Genomic DNA, 23,135 nt, shown 5'->3' on the forward strand with positions numbered 1-23,135 from the left:
ATGTCTTTGTTATAGCAGAAGATGTTATCTGTTGGAGTCATGTGCATACACAACGAACTACTAAAAAAAAATAAAAAATAAAAAATAAAAATCGGAATTTTTTTTTTGGGGGGGGGAGATAAAAAAAAGCGGAATTCCGCGAATTAGCGGAAAAATCACATCCCTGATGAAAGTGCAAAATGTTAATTAAAATAAAAAAGGGAAAAAAGCCACACTAAAGCTATGCACTTACTTACTACTGTAAAGCTATAAATACATTTTCAAGCCCTTTCTCTGCCTTGTTTATGTTGTTTTATAGTTTAAAGTGCCACAAAAGCAAAAAAAAGAAGAAAAAAAAAGCATTGAATTAAAACACTGTTCTGCTTTCTTTTCACTAAAAGCATGCTTTCTCAGCTTTTTGGTCAGAAACTTGAATTTTTGTGAAACCATATTCTACTGTTGATTACTAATAGCAAAGAAAAACTAGGAGCAAACTGTACTGCTTCTTTTGGAAGGTGATCATATTGTCACAGAACACAATATTCTGTGATTCTTGGAAGATCAGTCAGAATGCCCTAATACAGTTGGCAATATGGGGAACTGCTTTGAAAATGGCTGGCAGCGAAGAGGTAATTAGTTTAAGTGCTTTCATAACTTAAAATGTGTTTAAAGCATGTAGGATGGGTAAACTATATAACAAAATATCTTTTTTTACATGGTCTCTATGTGTTGCTGATTGGCTGGGTCTGTAACATATCCTCGTGTCCTCTGTGCAGGTTGCCCAGCACAATATTCAGTCAACATTAAATTTGGAGTGCATTCTCTCGTTTTACACCTTGCTGGATGGTGTTGTAAGTGTAACCAATGAAGTGCACTCCAGTAAGTCTCTTCACTCCAGTGCTTTTCATGTTGGGAATGAAAATGTGCAAGAAGAAAGGAGGGATGAGAACAGCGGAAGAGGAGAAGGACAAACACAAAGAAGGTGAAAAAAAAAAAGAAGCTTATGTGGTGGCCTTGACCAGGAATACTGATGAGCTCCCTCGCAAAGACGTTTTTTCGGGAGGGTGGGTTGCGGGATTCATGTCAGGTCATTTCACTGCGCGGGCCAAATTACCTCTGACACCTCCACATAGCCAACGTGAGGCTGGAGTGTCAAGGAGGCTCCTCTTTTAAGGAAGCACAGGAGAGTGAGAATAATAATCAGGCCTAAAAGTCGTTAAGTGACAAACTGCAGCCTGGTGGCCCGTCGCGCTAATCCAGCATCAAACTGCCTCAAGCACGTTTTTGCTCAGTGCAATTATAGACGATACGCAGGCCAGCAGAGGATGTTTTTCCAAAAAGGATTCTCGAGAACCCACACTTGAAAAATACTTTTGAGTATAATTTCAGTAGTGGAGCACCCTTGCAGAATGTGATAAAAGAAATGAAATGTCACAACATGCTTTCAATTGCAATCTTTTCCAAAATAGCTGAGAATACAAGTTTATAAAATATTTTATGTACAGTTAAATTACAGTAGCGAATCAATATTAAAGAATATGCAAAAGAGATGAAATGTTGCTGCATGCTTTGACTTGAAAGATTTTTTCCAATTTGCCCTAACGAGAATTTGCTCTGACATATGAGCCAAAAATCCATATTCTCAAGTATCATTTCAGGCACCATCGAGAACACGGTAGGACAAAAGACATTTTGCTGCATGCTTTGAATTGGGGAAAAGAAGCTTTTCACAGTAAAATTTTCCTTCCACATTTCTTGACAGATTCAAACCATTACAACTTCGTATCTCACATTCTATATGTCAACAATTCAATTACATTCTAGAGCATTTCAGTTTAGCTTTAGCTCTTTAGCATTCACATGCAATTTCTACACAAATTGTATTGTCTCATTTTCAATGAAAATAAACATTTTTTACCTTGAAGCTGTTCAATGAGGGTCATGGCCATCCTGGAACCCTGAGCATCAAACACTACCTGGCCCTGAGGCAAAAAGACATTTTAAGGACAATCAAACCTCTTCAGTTGGATGCTACATTAGCTTAGCTCTCGTCGCGTTCAGAACGGGGTTTTGAAGCGGTGGAGAATTTTCTGTAATTTTTTGTAAGGTTTCCGGTAAAATTCAAATAGAAGTGAAGCTGGGGAGCTTATAATAAAAACAAAATAATATTGTAAATTAAAAACTTTATATGGGAATTTATGGCAAATAACTGGGAAAAGGGTAATTTCATCAAAAGGTATTATATTCAAGCATTGTGTTAATTTGGTTTATTCCTATAAATTTTAGTATTCACGGAAAGTATCCAACCTTGATAATTGATCTGCGTCCCTTGATCACACCTACCGAAACGCCCTCGAAGGAGCTCGTATTGAGTGCACGGTAGATCTCAGACGTGATATCTTTGTTGTTGTAGTTGAAGTCCTCCAGCCGCCGCCCCTTGGCTTTGAGTGGCGCCACCGTCTTATTGAGGGCCAGTGCCAGGGCCCAGACGGCGTCATAGGCCAACGGGGCCTCCTGGAAGCCGCCCGTCTCTTCGGGATTCTTGACGCCTAGGCGGGAGATCAAGGCTTCCAGAAACTCCTGGGATGTCTGATTGAGGGGAAAATAGAATAGAAAGGAAGTAGACGAGAAAAAATGGTGTTTTAAAGCAATTCTTTTTGGACTCTTGAATACTTTGAGGCCTAATAATAGCGCCACCATAAGGCTGATTGCTACGAAAGGTAATAGCACAGCCAATGTCACAAAGATACATGTTTTACCAAATTTTAACCCTTGAGCATACAGTCTTTTCAGAGCAGAAGAGCACAAAATATTGCCAAAGGAAAAAAAAACGGGAATATGTCTCGAGGAGGGTAATATGTGTCAATCAATCAGCATTTGTCTACAAAGTGTCACTTTAACGCAGACCTGAGATGTAATGATGGCCACAAAACAACCGCATTAAGTCTGATAGAATTCCATCAAAACACCTCACCACCTGTTTTGGGGCGTAAATGAGCCCCGGGTGATTTGTCAGCTCCGTCCTCTCGGCAGCGAGCAATTAAGCTAATCTGCGAGCGCTCATGTGTGACGGCAGATTATTGCTCGCAATCATCAAGATGTCCCCGAGGATTCCCCTGGAGGCCTACGCACAAGTCCAATTCGGCTCTCTGACAAGTCCAATTCATTAAAAAATTCCACCTTGGCATTTAAATGTGACGTGCGATCCCACCGCCTCCAGTGTTTGGTCTGCCCGCCAAGAAATATGCCAATTTCAAACTTGCAAATTGAATTGGAAATAGAGTGATTGCGCGTACGCATCTATCCGGGACGCCCCGTGGAGGAGTGCATCAACGATAAAGCAGCAGGTAGCAGCAGGTAGTGGCAGGTGCGCGTTTTAATACAAACAACAGCTGCTGAGGGGAAAAAATTGCAAGGACGAGGCGAGGCGGGTAAACATGAAGAATAAAAGTCAACACAGCGGCAGTTAAAAAAGGTCAAGGGGAAGACTTGAAGGGCTGTCAGTCGATTACAATTTTTAATCATAAATGATTGCATGATTTCCAGTTACGCAAATTATATCTGTTCTGAATGTATCATAAAGTATTGCTTTTCATACACTTGTTAACACAAAAGTAGACAAATATGGTTACCAAATACAAATGTGGTTGCATCTTTCAGTTCATTGATTCAGCAATTTTACAGTTAAATAATTCATAAAGTTAAAAAGATATATGAAACGGTTAAAATGAGTATGAAACATTGAGTCATCGATTTGTGTTGAGGTAATTTTCTGCCTAGGTGGCATTAGTGTTTCATGTTGGATGAACAGTACATTTTTCTTGTCAAATTCAGAGCAATTGTATTTAATTTTTTAAATGCCTCTGGACATCGTACTTAATGTTTTTTTTATTGCCATTTAAGGTCTTAAAAATTTGACAAAATCCATTTAATGACTTTTAAAGGCCCACGGAAACCCTGTATACAATAACGAGTAACTCTGGCTGGGTTAGATCCATTTGAAAAAGCAGGTTTTGCTAAAGATGGACTATATAACTAACTGCTATTACAACTTTTTGCAGTAAAGGCAGCACATTACAAAACAAGTCTTAAAAATTAGATATCTGTAGCCATTTTTTGCTACAAACTGGTAAAATCTAAACATTTAAGATGGTCTGGGGGTTAAATGACAAATAATTCAAATAATTAACCTAACATTTCAAGGGGGGGGGTCCTGAAAACTGTTGAATATCTGTATATCTATCCATCTCAATGTTAGGGCTGAAGTTGATAACATAATAATAATTAAAAAAATAAAAATAAATAAAAACGGGGGGAAATAATGACATACAGTGATACCTCGGCTGACGAACGCTTCAGCTCAGGAACTTTTCGCCTCACAAACATTAAATTCGCGAGCATAAAGTCTCAGCTGACGAACTAGTTTTCGGCGGACGAACCAAATCACGCGACACGAGAAATCACGAGAAGCTGACGCACGCTCACGGCGTCCCAGTTCATCACCCCCTTTCTTTGAGTGCGGACGTGGTTTGTGTTTGGTAGACATTTTGGACCATTTTGGAGTGTACTTTTGCTGTCATGGGACTGAAAAAGACCCAACCACAGGCTAGTGTTAAGCCTAAGAAGACCTTAAAGAAAATGACGGTCGAGCAGAAGAAGGAGATCATCGAAAAACACGAACGAGGTGTGCGTTTGTGTGACTTAGTTAATTACAATACAATAGCACATTTATTATACATAAAATAAGGTATATTTTGTGTAGTTTTAAGGCTTATTTAGTAGAAAATTATGTTTTATGGGGACCTGGGAACGGATTATTCTCATTTTAATGGTTTCCTATGGGAAATAAATGTTTGGAAGACGAACTTTTCGCCTCACACACACTTTCTGGGAACCAATTAAGTTCGTGAGCTGAGGTATCACTGTACTGCCAATATTTTTTACAGCATTGTGTTTGCTTGTGTACATTGTTGGCCACAAAGGTACATTTGAGGATGGCGTCCTCATTTTAGAAAAGCAAAATATGGTCACCGCACTTAAGAGGCTTTAGACTACGTCACTGCTGAGATGAGCAAAAGGAAAATGCTGACAAAAAAATAAAACCAAAAAAAAAAGGCGAGTGTGTTTTTTTTTTCCTCGGGGAGAAATCCTCCTTCTGTTGGGGAGATTTAGCAAACATATTGTTGATAAACAGCTCAGAATATTTATCGGCGGCTAAATGCTGAGGCATAGCGTCTGTGCAAGCAAACACTTTTACATGACAATGAATTACTTGAATAAATTTCACATTGGCGAGCGTACAGCTAAACTATTGCCAACAGCGCAAAATATCAAGGAAAAAACACACAGTGATAATCTTCACATCAGTCCTATTTTCAGCCAAAAACAGAAGGATTCTAGCTCCTGTTAGCTCGCAGACCACCAAGTAAAAATGTTATTAATAATATTTTACAAGAAAGAACAAATCTTATAGCTAGCAGCACTTAGAGTTAATGTCAGTTAACAAGTAACAATGTAAAAATGAGAAAACAAGAAAACAAGGCCAATAATGAGGAGCACCGTTATTTGTTAGCAAGCACTAGCAAGTAAAAATGTGCCATTTATCATTTAAATCTTTTTTTTTGTTGTTTTGCGACAAAGACAACGCTTAAAGCTAAAGTTAGCTGGCAAACCACTTTGCGGGCAGATGTAAAAATGGGACATTCATCATCCGAATTAAGTCTTATTTTCTGAGAAATCTCAAGACTAATAGCTAGCGGCGCACCCACCATAAACTAGTGAGCATCTCCTCAGCAGTGCTGATAAGAGGACAATCTCTGCTCTCATTTGGCCGCCCCAAATGCCACAAATCGTCCAAACTGTTACTGGAGGACAAAGTCAGAGCCGAGTCATTAAAATTCTGCCTGAGTGTCATAATAATAACGAGAATGTCGTACATTTTACGACAAACCATCCAATTAAAGCGGCAATTCTTCCCGGGGCCGGACCTGACTACAACCTTAATAAACTTCGTTAACAGCGCAGCATTGAGAGTGTGGTGCTTATCGTCGTGTAAAATAACCTACAGGTGATAATGGACTTTGCCGAATTGGAGTATTTTTCCATTATTTTGCCATCATTTACTGATATATTAAAAGTCAGCTCACCCGCGAGCCTACACGAAGTGACGTTAAGAGATATAGGAAGTAGGTGGTATTTTATGGCCCTAGCATATAGCTTCCTTAATGTATGCAGTAATGATTGGCATATAATAAGGTAAGCTAACCAAAATAGCGTTTGTTTGTGCCTACCAGGTTGGAGACACCCCGGACAGTCTCGGGATTGAGCATGACGATCTCAGTGGTCACATGACCCTCCACGGCCTCCGTCATGTTCTCCACAGTGCAGTTGATGGTCGGGTCCTTGATCTTGAACCAGTTGTCGGCATACCAGCCGATCAGGAACCACACGTACTTCTTCCCGTAGAGCTTCTCCTTGAATACCTGCAGGTGGTGGTGTGGGAGGGAGGGAGGGAGGTAGGGAGGACGGTTAGCGTACATCAGATTTATCTGCTGGGTCAAAACACTGAACTACATTTACAACCTAAACTCTAATAATTGATACATAAAATTCAGTCATTTTATTCCAACAGTCTGTGTTTATTTGGTAGTATTTCTCTGTCCTGCACTGCATATTCTTCTAAAGATTTTTAGTCCATTCATATTTCAGCACCAAGTTCACAAAAGTTGGCGGCAAACCACTACTTTTGTTTATATGAACTCCTCGACTTACTTCAACTTAGTTTCTTTGCACATTAAGTCGGGTAAGTTCCCACTGGAAGGACCAAGTATCAAATGTGCCACCTGCCAAGGGGTCCATGTATCATGTAAGCCATGTAAGTATGTGAATCGGGGAAAATTTTGTAAAATAAATAAATAAAAAATTGAAACGTGTCGCCTTGTTGTGGCATTCAAATGGCTCATTGCGGGGACACAAGCAGAGTGGGAATTTGAGTCTCTTGGGATTAATTGAGCGGAGAGAAGCAGGCACTTACCTCACAAAACACCTTCCTGGCTTCGGTCTCGTAAAACAGACCCACGATGATCCTGGCATCCTGACGCTGATAAAAGGAGAGGAATGCTTTTAGAGCAACAGCACAAAAAAAAAGTATAATGTGGCTTTAACCTTATGTTGTTTTTCAGAGTCGTATGCAATTTGAAAACAGACAGATGTCACTTTCAGATGAGTTGGGAGGAAAAAACGTAATTGTGTATGTGAAATAATAATGAAATAATAAAATACAATAATCAAGTAGTGAATGAAATAATAATTAATTATTGAGTTTTTAATACATTTTCTAAAATTTCAACAACAAAAATGGAAAATGTTTGTATGTAAAATAAAATACAAATCTACTAATATTTTTGTATTTCATGACCAAAGATTTATAAATTGATTTAAAAAATGTAAACATTTTCAGTACATATAATTCTGTATTTCAAAAATATCATTTTAGGTCATTTTTACAGTAATGTAAGAAAAAAAAGTGTTGGTGAGCTATGAAAAATTGTTTATTTTACTTTTTTGGGGTAATTTATTATTTACAGTAAAGAAAGTATTGATCACCTCATCAAGAAAAAATATTATTAAAAATATTATTGTTTAATATAATATTGTTTATTTAATGTTCTGTATTTTATTATTCAAAAACAAATGGATTAACTAATCATTTAATCAACCCAAGTGAAATGAGCATGTTTCTTTTTTTATTTTATTTATCTAGCTAGCGCCTTGTATTTTGGGATGTCTTGATGCCCTTCGGCACATTGCTGCCTCTCGCAGGTCAATCCGGGTACTACGTGAGGTTATGTTAAAACGCAGCAGACTTTTAGTTTGGCGGACAAGCACCGCTAGCCTCTTAATCACTCTTACGGCTAGCCTTACTTCATCTTCTTTGTCTTTTCTGTCAGTACAGATGCCTTGCGGCACATTGCTGCCTCTCGCAGGTCAGTCTTAGTACCACAGAAATATGTGCAAAATGAATACACAGAGCAAATACGAAGCCTGTGACCTTGAGCGTTCCAGAAGCTCAGGAGTATCTCATTAACACTGCACATTAATTTCTGCCAACTGGCGTCCATGCTAATGATATTTGCAGCTGTGATGTGAGAGTTGCCTGGAAGAGAGGATGTTGGGGAGTTGTGTGTGTGTGTGTGTGTGTGGGGGGGGGGGGGGGGGGGTGGTTGGCTGACAGCTGAGGTGAATTTTTAATCAAAGCACCTTCAGGTTTTTGACAGCCACAGCCGGGTCGGTTAGGAAGCTCTGGCGAACGCTGATCTCGATGCCGGCCTCCTTGACTCGCTGCTCCAGATCGTCCAGAGTCTGACGGACAGATGGAAACCAAGACATAGGGAAAACATGAAAGGCGGAATAGGAGCCAGCACTCAAGAAGACGCCTGATAAAGGGACAAAAGTAAAAAGCCGCTAGCAGTGGTGGTGAAAAAAGCGGATCATTAACCTTCATTACAGCGACGCACATTAAGCGTCTCTGTATTGAGCGCCGCGCCTGGGAGAGATGCACGGCACGATCGATGTGCTTTCGCCACCAATATTCCGACAAATATGTTGAAAAGGAGTCCGATAATTACTGTGAGTGATTGCTGGAAAGAGAGAGCAACACGGCGGCTGAGGTAAACAAACACCAAGAAGCTCAATGGCTAATTAAAACCATCCAGTCTGACGCAAACAACATCAATGTGACCACATTAAGAAAGTGATTAAAACATGAACAAAATCAAGCATCCATTTCTATTCAATTTTCCTGTGATTCCATTACATAAAAACACTTTATTCAAATACAGTCAAGGGGCTTCGCTTCATCTGGTCCATGTTTAGCACGGTGGCTACTTGTTACCCTTTAAAAGGCAAGTCAACCTTAAACATTTCTTGACAATAATAGGAAATATGTGACCTCACTAGTCTAAACATGACATTCTAATTAATATTACATTTGTGGAATATGAGTTAAGCATCAAAACCCGGCCGTTTTTTATCCATCTCAGGGGGCGGCCATTTTTGCCACTTTCTGTCGACTAAAGATGACATCACAGTTGCTCAGGGCTCAGGCAACGACCAATCACAGCTCACCTGTTTTCTGAAGCTGAGCTGTGATTGGTTGTCACCTGAGCAACTGTGATGTCATTTTCACTCGACAACAAGTGGCAAAATGGCCGCCTTCTGATATTGATAAAAACTGCTTGGATTGTGCTGCTCAACTCATATTCCACTGACGCAATATTAACCAAAATACCGCATAGAACATATTATTGTCAATACATTTTGGGGGGGTTGACTTTTAATTATAAGACACACCTTGGTTGAGCATGTGATGCGAGGTACTGACCGAGGTGAAGACTTCAGTGGTCTGCTGGATGGTGGCGATGCGGGTCCACTTCCACTTCTGGAAGAGCTGAACCCGGGTAGGGTTGTGCAGCGTGGCTGACGGGTGCGTGCGGAAGAAGGTAGGGAAACGTTGACGGTTGGACAGCGCTGGGGAACTGGAGCCATACGAAAGCTGTGGAGAGCAACGCCGGACAGAGACGTTGGCGAAGTCTGGAAGGCGGGGCAGCGCTAAATGCCAAACGTCCAATGATTCAAACAATGAGTCTCACAATGACAAGTGGAAGGAAAAGCCTTCAACGGATCTTTTTAAAAACGACAAAGGTGGCATTTAGGGAATCGTTACAGACGTTCCCTCCCTCCCTGATGGATGTCAGAAACGTTGGGCAATGTGTACTCTTCACAATGATAATAATAATAATAATGACACATCCCTGAGAGTGCAGCAGGTAGATAATGTTGTTCAATTGTGCAATTTGAACAAAGATACTGTCAGACTATTCAGATGCGCAAGCACAGAAATTTAACTAGAAGAGCTTGATCTTGGTTTATTTTAGGGGATCTGCGATTATATTTTTTTTATCGTAATTAATCGCATGGCTTCAATAGTTAACTCACGATTAATCGCAAATTTTATATCTGTTCTCAATAAAATATTTTTGTTCTACGTTTTCAAACTCTTGTTAGCATAAAAGAGCAAAAAATGTTAAACTAACAGAAATATGGCTGCATCTTTTAGTCATTGATACAGTAATTTAATAAAAAAAAATCATAACATTTAGTTAAAATTAAAAAGATGTACTGCACGGTAAAAAAACAAGTGTGATATTGATTTGCGTTGGTCCTTTTTCTGCCACTAGATGGCATAATTCCATTTGTAAGACGTTGGTGACAGCTCAGTGTATTTTTCTTTTCATATTAAGAGCTATATAATCTTAATAATAATCTATAACTTGTGAAACTGCACGTTTTTAAAATTGGAATTCCCCCAGTACAGGCTTTCCAAGTAAAGGCTGGACGTTAAAGGAACTTTAAATTAACTAAAAATTAACACACTAATTTTGACACTCCTAGTTTATGTATTTGTTTAACGAGGATCATGATTTTGGTCGTACAATTTTTTGCATTTTTATTTCGTTGTGGTAAGTTTTTGATCAGGAATTAGTCTCTTCCACTACAGTTATGAATGATCCAACAAAATATTGATACTTTATATTTTTTTATAATGTGCGATTTTGATCCTGTATGATTTTGATACACTCTGATTTTGATACACTCTGACTTTCATCTGGTTCAATTTTTATATCGCATGATTTTGATGTGTTACAATTCTGATCTGGTAAACTTTGGATGCAGTATCATTTTGACACAATTTTTCAGTATGATACTGATTCTAAAATTCAGCCCTACAAGCCAGAGCAAACTAGACCTGTCACAAGCCTGAATAAAGGCAGAGGGTTGCGTTAGCAATTAAATTCTTTCTTACTAGTCTCCCTCCATGTATACCAAGAAAACAAAAGATTAAAAAAAATAATTAAAAAACATTTTAAAAAAGGAGCAATTTTAAATGGAAAAAGGAGGGTCCAGTGCACATAAGGACAATTTTGATAGAACGGTACAAAATAAAAATAAAAAAATGCATATGCCCCAGATGTCAAATAAATAACATGTAACCGGAATTTGACACTTTCGCGTGATTCGGCTCTGACTAACCAATGCCGTAAATCCAACATAACATGCTTGGTAGTGTTTTAGAGATCTGAAGTGAACAGAAAGGCAGCTTTAACAACCCCAAATGTCACTCCGAGGAAAGCTTGAGGCATTCCCCAAAAGAAGAATTAGACTTAAGCTGCAGCTATCTACCACTGGCGTGTATGATCCCACTTTCCGCCCGTAAAACCTCAAACAATATCTTTTAATTCCAACCAATCGAGTTTCCGTCGGCCCTCGAGCAGCAATCAATGCTCAGCGGTGCTTTTATTAACAGATACACAGGATCACATTAAAAGAGTGAAAAGGGGAGCTGATTAATACCCTCTTTTTGATCCAGGAACCTGCGGTTTTTCTATGCCTGAACTACAAAGAGGCACCTGCAGGCAGGGCTAGCAAAAGTACACACACTCTTTACTTAAGTAGAAATACAAATACTGGGGTGGGGGAATGGGTGGGTTTGGTAAAAATACTACCTGCACTCAAAAGTACGGATACCTAAAAAATGTACAACAGAGAACATTGCGCAGGCCATCTTTGAGAAAGACAGAAGGGGCAGATGCCAAGCACCAGAAGCCATTTTTTCTCCGTCAGAAACATTGAAGACAATCAGACAAAGTTAATGGAGAGCCAAGTGAGAGGCGGGACGCGACACAGAGGATGGGAAATAGAACGTGATGCCAAAGCCAGAGAAAAAAAAAAAAACATGTTGACAAGCAGTATGCGAGATGGGACAATACGCTTTGTCTTGCGCTATTGTGTCCTCGTCAAGGTCTTTTGTGGAGCTGCCTCGTTCAAGTGTCGGCGGCGTCAAAATCGATAAACAGCCACGGAGTTTGAGTAAGAAAATGTTGTGCATTGAACATTTCCGCAAATTGATTCCATCTATAGTTCATTTTTAGACTGTAGAAAAATGTACCATAGTGTCACGTGAACTTCCAAAAGCCCAAGCTTCTCCAATGGCACCATTAGTAAACAAACCCTTCTTTTGTCATTTGACCAAGGCAAAGCTATTCAGAAAACAAGAAAAATGGCTTGAGGGATGATTATAGCCTTCTTCTCTACCACCTTAAATGATGTGGTCCTTCATGATTGTTGAAGGACTGGCTTGTTAATTGACTTTTCTGTTGTTTAGATTATTAGCGCTGACGTTAGCAAGCAGGCTAACCATTATGTTTTGCTAAGTTACTACAAGACAATGCAACCAAATAATTTATAAAAAAAAATAACAAAAACAATAAAAGGGCAGAAGAAATGCCGGAAATTAGCCAGTTCTTAAGTTGGACGGCAACCGTAACAAAATGGACGGCAGAAAGTTGAGCAGGATCCACCACAGTGTGAAAAAATGACAAGTGCTAGCCAGTTAGCTAGCTAGCTAGCTAGCGCAAGAAAAAAAGTCAGAGGTCCCATACCAGCCAGGATTTACAGTACCGGAAACATGTACGTTTTTCAATGGGTAGGCATGTAAGAGAGTCTCACCCAGCTTGTTTGTGAAATGTAGGTTTTGTAAACGGCTGTAATAACACATGTAAAAAGAAGAAGAAGAAAAAAAAAGCTACTGACGTAGAACAGGAATTATGCTGTGACTCAGCATCACTCACGCGCTTTTTTTAGTTGTATATCTTTAAATAAATTATTTGCTTTAAAAGCCCTTTCTCCATCTTGTTTTTGGTGTTTATATTGTCACAGGACAGAACAATAGTCTGTGTCAAAACAACAGCTGGCAAAATAGGGAACTGTATTTAGAAAATGGCTGACAGTCAAAGATTTGTGTTAATTAGATTACAAGAGACTGATTTTGAGAAAGGAGTAGCCTAACAGTTCTTGGGACTTGCTTGAAACATGAAGACTGGTTTATGACATGTGACTTATTCCCACCCCACTGTGCCCTTTACCCAATTCCATCTTATTTCCCACGAGCAGCGAACTCACCACGATGAGGTTCCACATGCGAGCCGCCTCGGCCACGATGGTGGAAACGCCGCTGCAGCCGGGCATCAGCACGATCTTGATGGGCTCCGTGTACAGCAGGTCGTACAGCAGCTTGGTGGACTCGCCCGGGTCGCACTGGAAGGACATCGCAAGAAATATCACAAGAAGAACAAGTGTGAATGTGCAATGTCTTCCCGCTATATCGTTTTTTTGGGGTTTTTTTTACAATGTACAAAAACGTCTGAATTTAGAGTTGTGCACCTTTAGTGTAGCAGCACATTAAGCTACAAAATGAATGGAACTATCCACCCCCCCTCAACTATTCACTGAAAAAAAATACATATTTGCATCTTTTTCTTCTTTTTTAAAAAAAGTTTTTATTCACATATTTTATTTTCTGTGTTATGTATAGAGCCGAAATAAACTATTAATGAATTATTTAATACATTTTGTTGTATTTGTGTCATGCCCTAAGATGTTACAAGATGCCGCAACACTTTTTTTCCCCTTTTAATAACCAATTCTAACCTTTCTAACATCAATCAGTTGAACTCATTTATATTGCAATTATTGTTTTTTTTATTTCAAAATAAAAGCCAAATGTTAAAATTTGGGGGGTTTAACCTCTTATCACACCTTTTTTTTTTGGGGGGGGGGGGCGTTTTTTAACTCTTCTAACATGCATTAAGCTTGTTTCTATTATTATTATTTTTTCGAAAATTTTAAATAAAAGCAAATTTTTATTTTTTTGGGGACCGACTAACATTACAAAATTAAACTGTTCAGCTTATTCCTACCATATATATTTTTTCAAAATGTCAAAATAAAAGCCAAAAATTTCATTTTTTGTTGTTGTTGGCCCCACCCTAATTTCGAGAGAAAAAAATTGAACCATTCATATACCGTTATAATTTTAAACTGTTAATCCCTATCGCAGATTTTATTTTCAAAACTTCAAAATAAAAGCCAAAAATCTAGATTTAATTTCTTTCCCTCTAATGTTTACATTTTTACCCATTTATACCATTTTAGAATGTTCATCTTATTCGTAATGCAATATTTTGTCCCCAAATTTCACAATTTCACAATCAAAGCTTAAAAAAAAACAAAAAAACACAGCTCTAATTTGTACATTTTTTTTGACCGATTAAACCTGTTCCAACTTTATAAACTGTTCAGCTTACATTAGTTGCACTGTATTTATGGGTTATGGGTTAAACCATTAATATAGGCAATTGTAAAAATTCTCACCAGGGGTGTCAATTGCTCACGGAGGTTTACTGTATTTTAAGTTTGATGCGCTTTCAGTGTAATTGGCAGTATGGCAGGAGCGATCGGTCGCCCGCCGCCTGCCGTCGTCACTCCTAAACTGTCCTGACACGTGTGATGATTCAGCCCCGCAGAGGCATCGCAAACACAATAGAAACTCTCCTGACGGGTGTCACAAACAATCAGCGGGCCGTGACGGGGCTCCTAATTCAGGACGTTTGTTTTGCCGCCGCCGCCGATTGTCTCGTTTGAGTTAACGAGTGAAAACACTTGACGTCCTCACATGCGAGTAAAAAAAAAAGAAAAGAAAAAAAGCAAAGCCCAGCTCGTAATTTTCTGACTTTTTGCCGCAGCGTTGACAGCACCCGAGGCAGAAAAGCAAATGAAAGTGCAAAAAGTGGCATTATGCACATGCCAGGGTTCGTCATGGCCAAAAAGAAGCACCTGCATCGTCTAATGAGCTGAGGGGAAAACATGCTAATGTTGACTTTTGATTGACATTGATCACCTAAACTAGCTGAAAGGAGCTTAATAATAATTAAAGTGATGAACGGGCCCTCGCACCTCATTTTTCATGGCGGAGCCTTGAATTGATCATCAAATATCTCATCCTCCGCCCACATTTGATGGTGTAAGAAAAAAAATTGCTATTCGCATTTAATCTGACAGTATTCACAAGTTCGGAAATTCACCCAAAATGGCTGCTTCAAACCAAGATGGCTGACCTCCCATACGTTTTTACCAGGATACACACATGTGCATCGTAGACTTGTGTTATCGGAATTGCTGAGATCACCAAAAAGGTCAACAGAGCCATTCATAATAAAAAACTAATGGTTTTAAAATTACACGGCAGCGCTACAGTTCTCCAATGCTAACAAAATTAGCATCGACTTTGCAGTTTTGATGTCCAACCAGAAGCGGCAATTTCCGCAACGCGAGCGAGACGGCGGGGGTGTTCCCCCCACCCCAATCAATCAGCAGCGACAATCACTTCCTCCCCACGGGTGGTTTTGCGCGTTAGGAAGGCGTAATCAGCCTGTGCAGACTTTCATTATGTCAACAAAGCTGCAGACTCGCAGCTAGTATACACAATAGTTCATGTAAAATATGGATTTCAAGTATGGATGTCAGAGCGTATGTATAGTGTCTAATATATATGAAGTGAAGTGTCTACATACCTACCAGGGTAGGTAAAACTGTACCCTGTCTTAATCTTAAATAAGCAACAAATGCTAAGGAACAACAATTCGGTGTCATCGTAACCACATGCACTTTCACATAAAGATGACACATGCATGCGCACACTGCAGCCGCATAAAAACGTCACAATTCCCTGAGCTATGTCTCCTACGTAGCACTTTACACTTGAAAAGTTGCTAAGCTACCACTAATAGACTCTAATGATGTTATATATGAAACGGGGGGGACAACGAGCATACTTTTTTTTCTCCATACATTTTTGTTGTTGAAAAAACATTACTACTAATTGACAAACATACTACTCAGGCTATTATTTGTTAAAAAAAGAAAAGAAAAAAAAGTTAAATAAAAATATTACTTTTTTACATTAAAACTTGAAAAAAATGACTTTTTTCACAAAAAATACAACTTTTCATAAAAAAATATTACTTTTGATTGAAATATGAAAACAATATTTCATTTGACATTTTATATTATATATTTATTTTAAAAAAAACTTGACTCTTGTAAGATTATGGCTTGTCTCAAACATCTTTTTCAATTGATTTTCCGCCCGTTTTTTTGAAAAAAAAAAAAAAAAAACTTTTAATAGAAAACTTTCAACTTCCAATCACAGGGAAACATATAAATGTAATATTAAAATATAAGGCCTTTTTTAAAAAAAAAAAAACTAAAATAAATAATAACTTTTTACAAATGTTACATAATAACTTTTCTTGCAAAAAAATGCCTTTTTTCAGGAGCGAATACAAATTTTTGAATTACAAAAAATTTAAACACAACTTTTTCTGAAATAATAATAAAAAAACTTATAGGACAGCTTCTTCACATTTACATAATAAATAGCCAGTCTCAAAAACATGAGACCTTTTCCCCAAAAAAAGATTTGAAATATGTTTGTTTTTTTTCTCAAGAAAGTGATGAATAAAAAAAAAATTCATAAAAAAAAACCTTTTGGGCTGAAAACTATATTTTAAAAACACATCTTTTAATTGCGAAAAAAGTAGGGTTAAAGTAAAGATATTTAAATTTTTTTTAAAAATACTATGATTAATGGAAAAAACACACAGGAAATAGGATTTTTTCCCACAAAAAAATGTGATTTCATTTGATGAAAAAAAACTGTCTTTTCACAACAATATACAACTTTTCTATTAAAAAAAAGGACTGGCGAATACGCGTATCAAAAAAGATGGATACTAAAGCTTGGTTTATGCTTTACATCTATGAGGTCCAACAACATCATTTCGCACAACACACCTACGAAATGTTCCAACTATACATGAAAAAACATGGCGGGCGAGCAAAAGCAAACATCAGTGTTTTCTATTTCCCGATTCATTGTTGTTTTCATTTACTTATGTAAATGTATGTCGACAGTTTACCCCAAACTCGATAAAGTTTTTTTTTTTTGGAGTTATCTACTGCTATTGTGTGAAGTGTTGTTCTTATATCACAGATGCTCTTCACTGCCCCCTATAGTCTTGGAGAATATCTGCAAACAGTGAAGGCAAGCAACTCCCTGGAGGGGAACGCCTTTCAATCACGGAGCAGCGCCCCCAATTTAACCCTCAATCAATGCGACGTCCCACCTAGCGGATCGGCAACCACTTGGGAAAAAGTGTCTCGCCTGCCAATTAAGACAAAGCTTCGGAAGCACCGCGTCTCACCGCATCCACACGTGGCATCTGCAGCGTCTCGCTGCGTCGCTGTTAATAATTCATCAAAGTTGGCGGTCTGAGCTTTGATGTCACCATGGCAACGGCCAGCGGCTGGAGCGTATATGTGTGTGCGTGTCTCAGCATGATGTGTGGACGCCCATGTTCATCGTGAGCCGCCGTGGCCTCGATAGCCGGGGAAAGGATACGGGGATCCACCGCGCCGCACGAGGATTAAACGGCGGGCTTCATGAATATTGCATGCGTGACGCATGTTTGACGCGTCACACTCGAGTACACCAACGTGTTCCCCAACCTTGCGTGCCTGTTTCTTTGTGTTGCTGCTCATGCGTGCCATTTGCATTAGCCCATCTATGACATTTGACATTATAAGTTAGTATTAAGCTAGCAGACTTCCATCATTACAGTTTGGTTGAATATGTTGATGTTTACATTTACAAAGTTTAAGTCTCTATTGTTGGATGTTGTTTGTATGTGTCGCTGTGTTTGATAAGCAGTTGTTTAAAACGACTGTCACGTCTATGCTAATTTACAAATTTAAAAAATAACACGAGAATTGTTTGAATCAAGCATTCTCCAACTTTTATGTACAAACAAACAAAAAAATATGTAAAAGCTGTGAGACGAACATTGACACTCAGCCCGTTGTGAGTCACAAAATTGTGTGAATGCTGAGAGACGAGTGTTCTCACTTGTATGTCAATGCTGAGTGATGAGCCTTCGATTTGATAGTGTATTTTCGACAATAGTAAAAATCAACCGTCCTTCGACTTCTATATTTGCCAAGAACAAATGTGCGTAAATGCTGAGAAATGAGCATTCACACAAATCCTGTCGTACTTGAATGCTGAGAGACAACAAAATAGATCATGAGAACACTATAGTGAGAATCAAGCATTCACACAACTGTTATGTCGGAAGATCAAATTTGTGATCAGGGCAGAAAAGATCATGCTTTCTTTTCCTTGGTTCTTCAGAAGCACGAGTTTTACTTAATGACTTAATTTCAACTTCAATTTAACGCTGAGACGTGAGCGTCTTAAAACCCACAAGATTAATATTTGCCCGGTCGTGAGCGACAATCATGATAAGCCGGAAGGGAAATATTGCGGCTAATGAATCCTGGCTAAGGCGCTCATTGCCATGCCAGACACCTCAACCACCACTTTGCCAATTACAAACGTGGTAAACACGCAAATCCCCTCCACTCTCATACACACACTTCCTTACACAAATTACCAAGTGGCCGGGCGGAGTCAACACACACATGTGTCATAGTGTGTTTTAGCGTGAGTGTATTAGCGTGTGTGTTTTAGTGTACGCGTGTAAGTTTGCGTGATTGAGTGTGTTTTCGTGTGTGTGTGCGCGCCAGCATGTGTTTGTCCCCAACCGCAGGCGACAGCCGTTCTGTCTTCCGATTGCCGTGTAAACTGCGCACGGAAACGTTTTATCTTTATGTTGGTGTGTTAGTCGCATCTGGCGCATACACGCATGCGCACACACTTTAGCATTTAGCAACAAAAGAACTGGGAACACACTCACACACACGTGCCGCATACGTCTTGATTTGCACGCACATTTTGATTCCTTATGTGCTTTGCTTCAAGAGCAACTCTGTTGCCATGCCAACGCACACACACACGCACACACACACACACACTCGTATTGCTTTACCAATGCTGAGACGTGCATAAGGGTGCGTCTGTCCCACTCAAACTGCTGTTGACAGACGCAACCCGGGGCAACGACCAATTCCACTTCTAGCGACCATTCCACTCGTAGTTGCTCGTGTGACATTTTCAAGTACTGATTGACGGGCGTGGGAGGCGCGTTTGCTCTTTTAGGCGCGACTAATGAGGAGCTCGGAGGAGTTATCGATCCATCGTATCATGGTGAAGTATGACAAATATTTTTATATGTGGCCCTAATTTTTTTTTTTATCATTGTTGCACCCATTTTATTGTCATCCTACAGCTTCTGCATTTCGTGAGCCATTCCAACTCCAAAAGATTAGTAAAACTGAGTGCACATTGGAGTTCAAGTGAATGAGCCGTTGAGCAAAAGAGCTCATCTTTCCCTTTCCAACTTCAAATTGTTCATTCAGAAAGTCATGGCAACTTTTTATCAATTGCCTAATAAGGACATATTGACCTCCTCTTTCAATATTTCTTGGACACTTCCTGCCCTTTCTAACTTCATTTCAGTTTGGCATTCAGCATTGACACAAAATTTCTACACTAATTGCATTCTATAGTCTACATCACAGTCCTATAAACTTCCAAAATAAAAATAAAATACATAATTTTATCAACTTTTAATCTTTTAAAAACGATATGTAATTTTTTTTAACTAATAGAAAATGACTCAAAAATACCTCTTTCAAATATTTTCAACCACACCAACAACAAATATATAATCCCCCCGCCCCCGCCCCCCGCTGTCAGAAAAAAAAGGAATCATTTTGGTTAACAAAAAATAAATAAAATAAAAAATTAAACAAACAAATAAATTAGAATTAAGCGGAATAAAAAAATTATGGATTTAAAAAATAATAAATATAAAAAAACAAAATAATAAATACATTAATTAAATTAAATTTTTAAAAAAATTAAGTATTTTTTTAGATTTTTTTTCATTTTCAATGCATTTTATTTTTAACAATTCCAAAACAACTCTAAACCATTGCTAGCTATAAAACAATAATGTAATACTGTGGAATCCAGTGTAAACAAAAATCCCAAAATCAAGGGGCGTATTATACCGGGTGCTTTATTGGAAAATAAAATGTTTCATATTGTTTTCACATTTATCAGTACCTAGGCAGTATGTCGACGTTGTAAAAAATAAATAAATAAAAAGAATCACTGCTTTATCGCGCATTTCATACACAGCATAACTCAGTATGCTGTATAAAAGTATAACATTTAAAAACAGTTACACTTCATTGGCATGCTTTGAATCCTTATTCATGCATATTATTGTTCACTCTGATGATAAAGAATACCAGCAAATCGGGGGACCGTATTATACACAAGTACAGAGAGAGGGGGAAAAAACTCCTTTTTAAGGATGATTTTGTATTATACAAAGGCGGGATTTTACGGTAAGCCCCGAACGGCCAACTACAACAACAATAGTAGCAACAAACTACTCCTAAATAAATCCCTCAAACAAAAGTAAAGGTTATCTGTCATTGGACTGCGCAGGTGTTAAACTCCCTCAAACATTTTTTCACATGCAACAAAACACTCGAAGCGCGTGCATAAGACGCAGATGGAGAGAGAGCGGGACTCACCATGCTGTCGTAATGGATGAGCTCCAGCTCGTAGTCGGGCAGGATGTCGCTACGGTTGTTGACCAGGTCCAGCGCCATCTGAGCGGTAGGCATGCACGCCTGGCCGCCGGGCCAGCCGCCGCTCATGGGGAACAGCGCGCCGATGTACAGCTTCTTCTTGCCTGAGCACGGCGGCGCCGCCAGCAGCAGAAGCCAGAAGAAGAAGAAGAAGACGGTCAGAGAAGGCGTGCGGGATGCGCCGCTCATCAGCCGCGGGGGACGCGCGCTCCTCGCCGACATCATTTCGACAACACGTGGAGGATAGCGACTGGAGAACCAAACGTCAACAATTACATGTTCACGTCACTTGATCACTAACAATTCACATCTGGATAAAAACTAAAAAAAAAATTTTTTTTAAAAGGTCAATTTGGCCTCCTTGCTGCTGTGCATCAAAATCCTGAAATGTGGAGACAAGTGTGAGCTTCGCCACTTTTAGGCAAAGAAAAAAAAAAAGAAGGCGCGAATGAGATACCAGGAGCAGAGTGTTGATTGGGAGAAGCTGGAGCCCCCCCGTTGCCCCCCCAAAGAGAGAGAGTATAGTACCAGTGTGTGTGTGTGTGTGTGTGTGTGTGTGTGTGTAATGGTGAGAAGGAGTGGAAATAGCAGCAGAAGGCAGGCAGGCAACATCTCCCCCTCCTGTAAGCCTGTCGTGTTGAAAACAGATGAAAAGATTTGCAGCGGAAGAGGAAGCGGCGTCTGATCCACACTGCATCACTCCCCAGTGTGTGTGTGTGTGTGTGTGTGTGTGTGTGTTTGTGTGTGTGCAATATCTGCTGAAAGATTAGCTAATGAGACATACGCCGAGTCCAACTTAACGTTATCACATTTTTCCAAGTGAAACTAACTGTTTTGGGGGTGCTGGTTAGAACTGTGCAATATAAAGGGAGTATTTTATGCTAGCAAACAAATAGAACTTCATACGAAGTGTTGCGAACTCATTTAGTGCCGTAGACGTTTATGTCCGTCAAATGGAATCCAACCATCTAATGCCACCCACGAACATATTTGTCAAGTTTGTTTTACAGATATAATGTTCAGCAAAAATTACGGTTCACATTGACTACAGTAAGGGAATAAAATGCAAAACATATAAGGGCTATTTTTTTTACAAATTTAATTATGCACCATATAAATAAAATGTAAAATGCCAGAATAAAATTCACCAATAAATGAAATATTTTCAAATAATGCAAACATGGTCACTAGGGTCAAGGGTGAGCTGAAGCCTATCAATTTTTCATTGATTCTAACAATCATGTTCTTGGAATGTGGAAGGGTGCCAGAGTACTTGGAGAAAATCCACATTTGCACGAAGAGAAAATGCAAAGTGCTGAGATTTGAAATCCCGACTGAAGCAGACTTGCTAACAACTAGCTCCATCATGCTGTGTATTTGTTTTCATCATATTGCAGTGTTATCACAAATACAAATCATTTTTAACCCTTAATTGATGATGGTTATCCCAATGTTAGGGTTTCTAGTAGAAATCTTTGTGGGACGCCACAAGACTTCCTATCCATCCATTTTCTATAGTGCTAGTCCTCATTAGGGACATTATTTATACTTTAGTTCCTAAAAAGAAGACAACCTATTGCAGTTAAATGTTCTAAAATTGAAAGATTTAATATATTTGTATACAGTAGAAAATATTTATTTTATTGGATAATTTATTCTTTATGTTTCATTTTAAAATTCCTTAAAGGGTAAGTCAACATTTAACATTTCTTGACAATAATATGTTATATGTGAGACTACTAGTTTAAACATGACATTCAGATTAATATTACATTTGTGGAATAAGAGTTATGAAGCAAAATCCAGCCATTTTTATCCATCTCAAGGGGCGACCATTTTGCCACTTGCTGATGCAGATGACATCACAGTTGTCAGGGCTCAGGCAACAACCAATCACAGCTCCCATGTTTATTGACGCTGAACTGTGATTGGTTGTTACCTGAGACCTGAGTCGACAGCAAGTGGCAAAATGGCCGCCTCCTGAGATGGGAAAAAATGGGTGGATTTTGCTGCTTAACTCATATTCCACTAACACAATATTAACCAGAATACCATTTTTAGACCAGTGGGGCTGAATAGAACATATTATTGTCAAAATCAATTTTGGGGTTGACTTCCCCTTTAAAACTGTACGCAATGTGAACTGGATCATCACCTTAACACCAAGATATGTACCCAACTGTGATTTTTGTTGTACCGCTCCTGACTCCCCTGACTTCACCCCTACCTCTTCCATTTCAAAATGGTCTCTTTTGAAAGTGACTCGGCACACCAATTGAGTGAGTGTGATACAAGGATGGCGGGATATCCAAGTGCCATTATCCGAGTGTCTGTGCTAGGACGCTGTTGTCATCATCTGGCATTTGCCTTCCACCTCCTCGTGCGACCCGTCCGACGCTCCATCAATTATTCAGCGCTGAACTTTATGTGGCTCGACTGGAGCTCGTTCTATGTGTGAGTGTGCGTCTGTTTTTAAGACCCCCGTCGAGGTCGATGCGAGAGAGGACTTTGTTTTAAAGGTTGGAAAGATCTAGAGATTCACACCTCGTACCTGTAGCGGGACTTTTTAATGTTCCATTTCTTTGATTAAAGTTTTTATGATCAATTATTCTATTGATTAATCCATCGACTAC

At 39.0% G+C, this 23,135-nt stretch overlaps 1 protein-coding gene across 2 annotated transcripts in view; it reads right to left on the reverse strand.

Moving 5' to 3' along the window:
* The window catches only part of gabbr1a (gamma-aminobutyric acid (GABA) B receptor, 1a), a 51,398-nt gene that overhangs the window by 14,843 nt on the left and 13,420 nt on the right, over window positions 1–23,135 (reverse strand). For both annotated transcript variants that reach the window (XM_077575686.1, XM_077575684.1), the window contains exons 7-14: window positions 20,446–20,606; window positions 13,000–13,134; window positions 9,362–9,532; window positions 8,239–8,340; window positions 7,013–7,078; window positions 6,270–6,461; window positions 2,323–2,568; window positions 1,898–1,961 (exon numbers count right to left, since the gene is read on the reverse strand). In XM_077575686.1, the coding sequence (XP_077431812.1) occupies window positions 1,898–1,961; window positions 2,323–2,568; window positions 6,270–6,461; window positions 7,013–7,078; window positions 8,239–8,340; window positions 9,362–9,532; window positions 13,000–13,134; window positions 20,446–20,606 (1,137 nt within the window). The remainder of the gene's footprint in view (window positions 1–1,897; window positions 1,962–2,322; window positions 2,569–6,269; window positions 6,462–7,012; window positions 7,079–8,238; window positions 8,341–9,361; window positions 9,533–12,999; window positions 13,135–20,445; window positions 20,607–23,135) is intronic.

This window comes from Vanacampus margaritifer, chromosome 9, assembly GCF_051991255.1.
Source record: "Vanacampus margaritifer isolate UIUO_Vmar chromosome 9, RoL_Vmar_1.0, whole genome shotgun sequence".
Classification (NCBI taxonomy): domain Eukaryota; kingdom Metazoa; phylum Chordata; class Actinopteri; order Syngnathiformes; family Syngnathidae; genus Vanacampus; species Vanacampus margaritifer.